At 58.5% G+C, this 10,017-nt stretch overlaps 2 protein-coding genes across 5 annotated transcripts in view; one reads left to right on the top strand and one right to left on the bottom strand.

Moving 5' to 3' along the window:
* Positions 1-6,657, top strand: HIPK4 (homeodomain interacting protein kinase 4). The gene is made up of 5 exons (XM_006759214.2): positions 1-465; positions 2,270-2,626; positions 4,281-4,733; positions 4,820-4,993; positions 5,508-6,657. The coding sequence occupies exons 1-5, from the start codon at positions 1-3 to the stop codon at positions 5,685-5,687; spliced, it is 1,629 nt and encodes a 542-aa protein (XP_006759277.1). The 3' UTR covers positions 5,688-6,657.
* An 84-nt stretch (positions 6,658-6,741) lies between these two features.
* PLD3 (phospholipase D family member 3) overlaps positions 6,742-10,017 on the bottom strand; it is an 18,810-nt gene continuing 15,534 nt past the window's right edge. For all 4 annotated transcript variants that reach the window (XM_006759205.2, XM_006759206.2, XM_006759207.2 and 1 more), the window contains 4 exons: positions 8,666-8,805; positions 7,907-8,072; positions 7,319-7,418; positions 6,742-7,238 (listed from right to left, as the gene is read on the bottom strand). In XM_006759205.2, coding sequence (XP_006759268.1) covers positions 7,051-7,238; positions 7,319-7,418; positions 7,907-8,072; positions 8,666-8,805 — 594 coding nt within the window. In that variant the 3' untranslated portion in view covers positions 6,742-7,050. The remainder of the gene's footprint in view (positions 7,239-7,318; positions 7,419-7,906; positions 8,073-8,665; positions 8,806-10,017) is intronic.

The following is a 10,017-nucleotide window of genomic DNA, read 5'->3' on the forward strand; positions in this document are numbered from 1 at the left end:
ATGGCCACCATCCAGTCAGAGACGGACTGTTACGACATCATCGAGGTGCTGGGCAAGGGCACCTTCGGGGAGGTGGCCAAGGGCTGGCGGCGCAGCACGGGCGAGATGGTGGCCATCAAGATCCTCAAGAACGACGCCTACCGCAACCGCATCATCAAGAACGAGCTGAAGCTGCTGCGCTGCATGCGGGGCCTGGACCCCGAGGAGGCCCACGTCATCCGCTTCCTCGAGTTCTTCCACGACGCCCTCAAGTTCTACCTGGTGTTCGAGCTGCTGGAGCAGAACCTTTTTGAATTTCAGAAGGAGAACAACTTTGCGCCTCTTCCTGCCCGGCACATCCGCACGGTCACCCTGCAGGTGCTCCGAGCCCTGGCCCGGCTCAAGGAACTGGCTATCATCCACGCCGACCTCAAGCCCGAGAACATCATGCTGGTCGACCAGACCCGCTGCCCCTTCAGGGTCAAGGTGAGGGGCCGCCTGGGTGGCGGCATCTCCTGTCCTGTCTCCTCCCGGCCTTCCCCAGCCCCGGCCGCTCCGGTTGTGAGGGGCGACCGCCCGAGTCCAGGTGGGAGACATGGTGGGCAGGACTAGACTTGTGGGGGGCAGTGGGAGGAGGGGCACGGTGGGTCTGAATAGGTTTTGGAAATGGAGACAACAGGGTTTGCTGATGGATCTGATATGAAGTGTAAGAGAGGACTTGAGGGGGCACAAAAGCCTGTTGACCTGAGCAACTGGAGGATGACAGTGCCATACCTCGTCACAGTGAGTTTGCCTATCAACAGACACTCTCTGAATGTCTGCTCTGGGTCTGACCCTGGGCTCGCCCATCCCACCCCTGACCCTGTCAGAGCTCCTGGGCTCCCTGATCCCACCCCGACCCTGTCAGAGCTCCTGGGCTCCCCCACCCCACCCTGCCCTTGTGTCTGTTTCTGGGTTTGTTATTGTCCCCGGATGATAGGAGCTAGGAGCGCCCTGAGAGCAGGGCCAAGGCAATTTTGGCCACCACCCTGCCTTTGGCACCCCCCAGCACAGCGCTGCTGTGGAGTCAGGCTACATGAGTGTCAGACCTGTGTGGGTGTTATCAGTGCTTGATAATGAGGAGGACCCGGGCTGTTGGGAGGTGTCTTTCTAGTGGGTGACTTAGAGACGCATGGAGAGAGACACTGAGAGGGGGGAGACACAGACAAGCCATGAAGCGGCAAAGAAGGAACAAGAGATACAAATGAGACAGAAAGACAATGATAAATTTAAAAAAAATTCATTCATTCACTTATTCATTCATTCATTCTAAGCTCCTGCTCTGTGCCAGTCCCTGTTCAAGGCATCTGGGGACTCAGCAGTGAACAGACAAAATCCTGCCCTCATGGGACTCAAATCCTAGTTGGTTAGAAAAACAATGAACTCAATAAAAATATAAAACATATAGTTTGTGAAATGGTGTTAAGAGCTATGGAGAAAAGCAGAGGGCCAGGAAGGGGGCCGGGAGGGGAGGGTACTGGTGTTTGATAGGATGGTGCGGGGAGGCCGCCCTGAGAAGGTGACCTGAGGAAGCGAGGGTGAGCGATGCGGACATCCAAGGAAAGAGCATTCTGGGCAGAAGAAACAGCCCTGCCAAGGCCTTAGCTGGGAATATATCCGGCTTATTCGAGAACAGTGAGAGGCCCCTGCGGCTGGAGCAGGTTAGTGAGGGGGAACGTGGGAGGCGCTGAGGGCAGAGATGGGACGGCAGATTGTAGGAGCCTCCGGGCCTGGGGTGAGAACTTCGGCTTTTATCACAGGATGTAGTAAAGCCACAGAGGATGCTGAGCCGGAGGTATGTGGCCCGACTCAGGTGTTCACAGGATCTCTCAGCGCACATGTGAGGAACAGGCTGGGGGCAGAGGCGGGAGCAGGGAGAGCTGTCTAGGCAGGAAACGATGGAGGCAGGACCAGGCGGGGCTGTGGCTTCGATGCACAGTGAGCAGATTCTTGATCTGTTCAGAGGTGGAACCAACACGATTTGCTGATGGCCAAGGTGTGGGGTGAGAGAGCACGAGAGGGTCTAATGCTCACAGGCATCCATTCCAGTGGGGAGAAACAGAAACAGAGGTACCGACACACAAAGCAGCGACAAAGGCTGTAGGAGGCAGGGAGCGACATAAGCGGTAAGACTAACAGACAGCGACAGACAGATGGCAGAAGCAGACAGACACTGGGAGAGATGCCAGCTGAGGCCCAGATCTGTTGTCCCCACCCCATGCCTTGCCCACTGGGCTCCCTTTCCACACAGGTGATCGACTTTGGCTCAGCCAGCATCTTCAGCGAGGTGCGCTACGTGAAGGAGCCGTACATCCAGTCTCGCTTCTATAGGGCCCCCGAGATTCTGCTGGGGCTGCCCTTCTGTGAGAAAGTGGACGTGTGGTCACTGGGTTGCGTCATGGCCGAGCTGCACCTGGGCTGGCCGCTCTACCCTGGCAACAACGAGTATGACCAGGTGCGCTACATCTGTGAGACCCAGGGCCTGCCCAAGCCCCACCTGCTGCACGCCGCCCGCAAGGCCCACCACTTCTTCAAGCGCAACCTCCACCCTGATGCCACCAACCCCTGGCAGCTCAAGTCTTCGGCTGACTATCTGGCGGAGACCAAGGTAGGGGGGGCAGGTGCAATGAGGGCAAGCGGTGTGGGGGCTGCTGCATAAAGAAAAAAAATCTAGCCCAGCCAGCATGGCTCAGTGGTTGAGCATTGACCTATGAACCAGGAAGTGACGGTTCGATTCCCGGTTAGGGCTGTCAGAGCACATACCCAGGTTTTGAGCTCGGTCCCCAGTAGGGGCCATGCAGGAGGCAGCCAATCAATGATTCTCTCTCATCATTGATGTTCCAATCTCTCTCTCCTTCTCCCTTCCTCTCTAAAATCAATAAAAATATACTTTAAAAAAAGAGTTAACACATATAAAGCACTTTAGGCAGTGCCTGTATTTAGTAAGGGTCTGAATCTGAGCTCTGCGCTCTGTCTTCCAAGGTGTGTGACATTGGACAAGTGTCTCTGACCTCTCTGTGCCTCAGTTTCCTCATCTAGAAAATGAGACGAGAAGAGCATTTACCTCCTAGGTTAGCCTCAGGGAGGTCTGGAAGCTTGGCTCAGCTGTGAGGATTGTCACAAGAGAGATCTGGATGAGACCAACGGTGGGACTGGGAGTTTGAGGGTCACTCTGGGGGCTGCTGCAGCAAGAGGGGTCTGGGTTATACCACAGTGTGACAGAAGGGTAGGGTAGCCCCTCTGCCAGCTGCGGATCTGGGGTCAGGCAAACGCGTGCAGTGTGAGGGATCTAAATGAGGCCCAGGGGACTGGACGTTGAAGGCAGCCTGCCTGCCACCTCTGTGGCCACAGTCACACACCTGTGCGGAGTCTGGGAGAGACAGCAGAGGACTGGAGGTTTGGGTCAGCTGCAGGACCTGTCACAAGGGAGGTCTGGGTGAGACCAAAGATGAGACTGAAAGATGTGGCAGCTCCTCTAAGGGCTGCTTGCCTGGGGGTTGCCAAACTAGTGTGGCAAGGAGGTTCAACCACTGGGAGGCCCGGAGGCCTGGGATGGAGTGTGGGAGCTGTAGCATCAAAAGGGACCTGGGTTTGAATCCAAGGAGGACTAGAGGCTTCGGGCGGTTCCTCTGCTAGCTGCTCGCTGGGAGGGGCTGGGCCCACAGCTCCGGGGAGGACTGGAGGTCTGGGGTGAGGTGTGAAACTGAGTGAGTGGTAACTCTGGGTTAGATGACAGGAGGACCAAAACACACAGGCAGGTGCACTTCCAGCAGGAACAGGGCTCTAGATTCGACTAGACGCAGCGGTTCTCAACCTGTGGGTCGCGACCCCTTTGGCGGTCAAAGGACCCTTTCACAAGGGTCGCCTAAGGCCATCCTGCATATCAGACATTTACATTACGATTCATAACAGTAGCAATATGACAGTTATGAAGTAGCAACGAAAATAATTTTATGGTTGGGTCACAACATGGGGAACTGTATTTAAAGGGCCAGAGGGTTGAGAACCACTGGACTAGAGGGACCTCCCAGCAGCAAGAGGGCTTCAAGTCAGATCACAGGCAGAACTGGAATCAGGATTCAGATGTGTGGACTTCATAGCAACAGGGGAGCTCTGGGCCAGACTGCAGGGCTGGCTGGAAGTTACAGGAGTGACTGGGGCCCAAGGCCTTGGTGTGGTGTCAACCCCTGCCCACTGTGTCCCACCTGCCCACTGTGTCCCGCCTGCCCACTGTGTCCCACCTGCCCACTGTGTCCCACCAGGTACGCCCACTGGAGCGCCGCAAGTACATGCTCAAGTCACTGGACCAGATTGAGACGGTGAATGGCAGCGGGGCAGCTGGGCGGCTAACCTTCCAGGATCGGGAGGCGCTGGCCGAGCACGCTGACCTCAAGAGCATGGTGGAGCTGATTAAGCGCATGCTGACCTGGGAGTCGCACGAGCGCATCAGCCCCAGCGCCGCCCTGCGCCACCCCTTCGTGTCCATGCAGCAGCTGCGCAGTGCCCACGAGACCACCCGCTACTACCAGCTGTCGCTGCGCAGCTGCCTCCCCTCGCTGCAGGTGGAGGGCAAGCCCCCCACGCCCGTGGTGGCTGCTTCGGAGGAGGGGCCCCCCTACTACCGCCTGGCTGAGGAGGAGGAGCCCGTGGGTCTCGGCAGCGTGGCGGGCAGCGGGCCCTTCTTCCGCGAGGAGAGGGCGCCGGGCATGCAAAGGGCAAGATGCCATTTTATTTTTTGTTGACTTTCCTACAGGTTTAAACGCTTGTACAAATATAAACAGGTGAAGCATTCTGCATTAAGAATTGCATGAGAACTTTTTCTAGGTTAAAACAACAATCGCCCGAGGAGGAGGGGCCCGGCCGGGGCAGCGGCTGGGCAGAGGGGGAGCACCGCGGAGCCTCCGCAAAGCCGCCCACCATCCCGAAGCGGGACGGGGACGGGCCGGACGTCAAGGACATGACGATGGATGCTGAGGTGAGTCAGGTGGGCAGGAAGGGTGCAGGGGGTTCTGGGGTCAAGGGTGCCCACAGAGCTCGGGGGCGGGGGTGAACCCGGCCTTGGCTCCCCACACATGTGTTGCCAACAGCTGGCTCAGAGTCCAACACACACTAGCCCAACCTCGGAACATCACCAGGCTCCACACGCTAACCCACACTCAGGACACTAGGACGTGGCGAGGCTCTGCACATACTAGCGTGCCGTCAGGCTGTGTGAAAACTCAGGGCGCCGTAACCCCCCTGGAGGAAGTGACGAAGGCCCCGCACATGCCCACCCACCCTCGGAAGCTGTGACCGAGCCCCAGCAGACACTAACACACCCTCGGGACACACTGGGCTCAGCACACACTATCGAAGCCCCAGGATGTGACGAGGATTGCAATGGTATAGAATCGTCTTCAGGAAGTGACAAGGGGTCAGGTGGGCAGGAGGGCGTCCATGAGGGGCAGGATGGTGGCTCCTGGGCTGATGCCCTCTCTTCTACCCCACAGAGGCCGAGCCCTGAGCTCTTCGACCCCAGCACCTGTCCTGGAGAATGGCTTAGTGAGCCAGACTGGGCCCTGGAGGGCATCAGGGGCCCACGGGCTCAGGGGCTCCCACCCCGCCATACCCACCCACACGGTCCACCCCGGACCACCAGCTTTCTGCAGCATGTCGGCGGGCAGCATTGATGGTGACCCCACCTCTACCCATCACTGGTGGCTGAGCTAGCTGGGCTGGCATCCCTTCCTCAGAGCCATCCCCTGAACCCACACATTCTTACAGAAAGTTATCCAGAAATTCCCATTCCCCCACCCACAGTGCATGCTTGCACATACCCCCAAACACAGGAGGGCCTTGGTGTCTGGCCTGTGACCACCTCGATCAGAGGGGCACAGAGAGGTGGCTGCACCCTGTTGGCCCTGAGCACGTTCTTGGCCCTGTTGTCTCTGCCTATTTCAATAAAGAACTGTTCACAGCCCTGCCTCATGCCTGTTCTCCCTGCCTGTCCTCGTGCTGGGGAGCGGGGTGGTCAGGCTGGTGCCCAGGCCTGCTCTCTGATGCTGCACCCAGTTGGCCATTGGCTTAGGCTGGAGGCTGGGCTCCCAGGACACTGGAACAGGCTGTGCTTGGCACACTGACCCAATCCCTAAATATGTGCAGTGCCTGGCACACAAGCACACGAGAACCACCCTCAGAACACTGTGTCCGGCAGGTGCCCATCCAAGCTTGCCAGATGCCAAGGTCTCATTGTGTGTTTACCTGTCCTTGTCACTACAGGTTGGCCATGCACTTGGCTGGTGCAAATTCACACTTGGTGCATGTGCCAGTGTTCAGACATTCGAGTCCACCCTTGGGCTATGCCGATGGTTCATCTGCTGGGAGCACGCCGATTGTGTGGCACACACTAACCCATGCTGGCTACAGGACGCTCAGCATACACCTAGCATGCCGTCATACACTGCATGCTCAGCACATGCCAGCCCATGCCAGTTACACATGCCAGCTTGTGTGGTTACACGCTGAGAGCTCAGCACATGCTAAACTAGTGGGCCTTATGCTGTATGCCCAGCAATGGCAGGCCACCCCTGAAGACTCAGCACATGTCAGTCACATGCTATGTGCTAGGTACATTCCGGCACATATTAAGAGCTCAGTGTACATGCTCATGTCCCCACCAGAGGCCCATGCTGGCTGTCCCCGATCCCGACGATACCCTGCCTCACACCACTCAGTCAGGCGGATACTGTACAGACAAATTGTTTACTTCTTATTAGAACCTGGGCCCTCTTTGCCCTGGGAACGGGAGGAGGCCGGGGGACGGGCCCAGCATGCATCCCCACTTCTTCTGGGGCTGACCCCTCCCCCAGCTCAGCTGGGATCTGGGGCCACAGCGTCAGGCCACCAGGGGCGAAGGTAGAGGTGGGAGAGCAAGGGGGTCTGTGGAACCACAACGGGACAGACAGAGCAGGGCTACGGGGACAGGGACCACGACCCAGGGCATCTGGGTGTGTGGGGGCCTTGAAGGCCTCAGCCTGTCTGCTGGGACAGGTCTCAGAGCAGGCGACAGGCATTGCCCACACTGTCGGCTGAGGCGTCGAGGTCGTGGCTGTAAGGGGAGTCCCAGTCCCTCAGGAAAACAGCCTCCAGCTGGCTCCGCAGGCCGCCCTCCCCGTTCTGTGTCACCAGCAGCGAGGTGCCCGCCGTCTCTGTGAAGTAACTGCCAGACCAGTTGGAGGTTCCTACAGGGCAGGGGGCAGAGTCAGGGCCTGTGGCAGTGCCTGGACCCCCTCCCAGCCCCCGGCGGTGCTTGGACACTCACCGATGTAGGCGGCACGTTCAGTCACCATGTACTTATTGTGGTTCACTCGGGCATATGGGATCCGGGCCTGGGCCTTGTCCGCAGGGACCACAAAGAGTTTCTGGGAGAGAGGGGAGAATGGGAAGCAGTGGGAGGTGCGGTAGGTTAGAGACGCCCCCCGGGTGTGGGGTGGGGATGGGGACAGGTCTGTAATATTGGGGAATCCGTGAAAACCACAAGGCCAGAGCAGGGTCTGGAGGGGTGGCTTTCAGGCAACGCTGGCTGGGAGGCCCAATGACTTCACTTGCCACCGTTCCCTCTATAGTGACTCCCAGAGGGGCTCCTCTAGAATGGCCCCGTAGGCCGCACCTCAGATGTCCCATTTTCCAGACAGCCTTCCGTGACCCCTCAGGCTGGGGCAGGTGTGTCCTCTGGGCACTCCCATCCCACCCTCACCCTCCACCCTGCCCCCCAAACCTGGGCCTCACGCATGGTCTCCCCGTCACCGCACGGTTGACTCTGGGCTGTCTGTTAGGTGAGCTCCACAAGTACCATGTGCCCAGGACTGCCCAGCACAGGGGCTGAGGAGGGGTCTGTGGCGGCGCTTACCACCTGGATGTCGGAGTGGGTGTGGTTGTCACGCAGGGCGGCCAGGGAGAGCAGGAAGGCTCGCATGGACGGCTCAGAGTGACCCCAGCAGCTGACCAGCAGGCGCACCTTGATGCCCCGCTCGTAGGCAGCCCGCCGCAGCCCATCATCGATAGCAGGCCAGAACCTTGGGGCGGGGGTGCAGGGTACAGAGTGGCTTTATTCACAAGCCTCACTCTTAGCTTTATGGAGCTCGGCCTGGGCCCTGCCTCAGCTCTGAGAGCCCCCAAACCCTAAGACCACTCATCGCTGACTCCCGGTCCTGCTCCTGCCTCCTTAAATACCACATCCTTTACTCCCTGATTCTGGCTCCCCTTCCTGCCCCCCAACCCGACCTTTCCATCATCTTGTCTGCTGCTCCTACTGCTTGCTCTGAGCCCCCCAACCTGCTGCCCCAACCCTGAAAACTCTTAGCCTCCATTCCCAGGCCCTCATCTGTCTCCAGCCCACGCTCCCTGCTTCCCACTCCAGAAATCCTGCACCCCCTGCCTCTGGCCTCCAGTCCCCATCTCACCCCCCTAACCCCAATATTCTCACCCTTTTCTCTGACCCCCTGCCCTTGTCTGGAGCACCCAGGCCCCTCTCCCTGTTACCTCTGTCTTCTCTGCCTCTCCCCATCGCTTCACCTCCATCTGCCCCCCTGCCTCGGCTCCACTGCCTGCTTTCTGGCCCCTTCACGCCCTCTCCCACTCCAGTGGCTCCCTGTCCACCCAGCAGTACCTGCGCGGGTGGGAGAACTCCATGGTGGGCAGGTAGTTCATGACTGCGATATAGATGAAACTCCGCGCGTTGTCCACCACGTTGAGCAGAGCCTTCAAGTCCGGGGTGCGGCCACTCGGACACAGGGGTGGGGGCGCACTCTGGGGGCGAGGGGACAGGTAAGACGTGTGCCATGCCCGGGTGCCATCACCATGGACCCGTGTACAGGCAGCTTGTCACTAGCCGGGTCCTGCGGTCTTGCTGAATCTGCAGCCTCCATGAAGGGGAAGGATGCTTATGACGTCCATTTCACAGGTGAGGAGACTGAGCCGCAGAGAGGGTAAGTGACTTGCCTGAGTCACGCAGCTGATAAACAGAGCCAGGATTTGAACCAGGCTGTGTGGTTCCAGAATTTATGCTCTAACCCAGTGGTTTAAGACAAAAGGTCCCCGATCCAGCACTAACAGCATCAACTGGGAACTTGTTAGATGCAAGTTTGTGGACCTCACTACCCATGGCCGCCTGAATGAGGGTGCTGAGGTGGAGCCCAGGAATCCGGTGATATAGCATTCCCGGTGGGGCGCGCTCTCTCTCTCTTTTTCAATTGAGTTCAGAGAGGAAGGGAGAGGGAGAGAGAGATAGAAACATCAATGATGAGCTGCCTCCTGCACGCCCCCTTCTGGGGATTGAGCCCACAACCCAGGCATGTGCCTTGACCGGAATTGAACCTGGGACCTTTCAGTCCACAGGCCGATGCTCTACCCACTGAGCCAAAACGCTAGGGCACTCCCGCTGGTTCTGTTGCACGCTCAGGTGTGAGGACCTCTGCTCTAATCGCTTTCATCCCTGACTCACTCCCAGGCCCCCCTGAGGGCACCCCTCGTGTGCCCGTGCCACACCAGGCCCTTTACCCAGCTCTCTCCAGCCTCAGGACAGGTGAGCAAGCTCAGGTTCTGAGAGGGGGAATCCTCAATTCCCTGTGGGAGACCACGGGAGTACAGGACCCCAGCATCCATACACCGTGTATGGCCCCCCACAATGACTGGGCTTGGCCAGGTGGCTTGTTTGGGGGGACTGAAGGGGACGAGGTTGGCCACCCCAACTAGTGAAAATATCAATAGCTAAAAAGAGCAGTGCCTTGTCCTATCAGGTTCTGAGAGGGGGATCCCTCAATTCCCTGTGGGAGACCACGGGAGTACAGGACCCCAGCATCCATACACCGTGTATGGCCCCCCACAATGACTGGGCTTGGCCAGGTGGCTTGTTTGGGGGGACTGAAGGGGACGAGGTTGGCCACCCCAACTAGTGAAAATATCAATAGCTAAAAAGAGCAGTGCCTTGTCCTAGACCAGTGATGGCGAACCTATGACACG

The sequence above is a fragment of the Myotis davidii genome, unplaced genomic scaffold (assembly GCF_000327345.1).
Source record: "Myotis davidii unplaced genomic scaffold, ASM32734v1 scaffold736, whole genome shotgun sequence".
Classification (NCBI taxonomy): Eukaryota; Metazoa; Chordata; class Mammalia; order Chiroptera; family Vespertilionidae; genus Myotis; species Myotis davidii.

Coding starts and splice junctions, on each gene's coding strand:
- HIPK4 (XM_006759214.2), top strand. CDS start 1: ATGGCCACCATCCAGTCAGAGACGGACTGTTACGACATCATCGAGGTG. Junction 466..2,269: donor GCTGCCCCTTCAGGGTCAAG/GTGAGGGGCCGC, acceptor CTTTCCACACAG/GTGATCGACTTTGGCTCAGC. Junction 2,627..4,280: donor ACTATCTGGCGGAGACCAAG/GTAGGGGGGGCA, acceptor GTGTCCCACCAG/GTACGCCCACTGGAGCGCCG.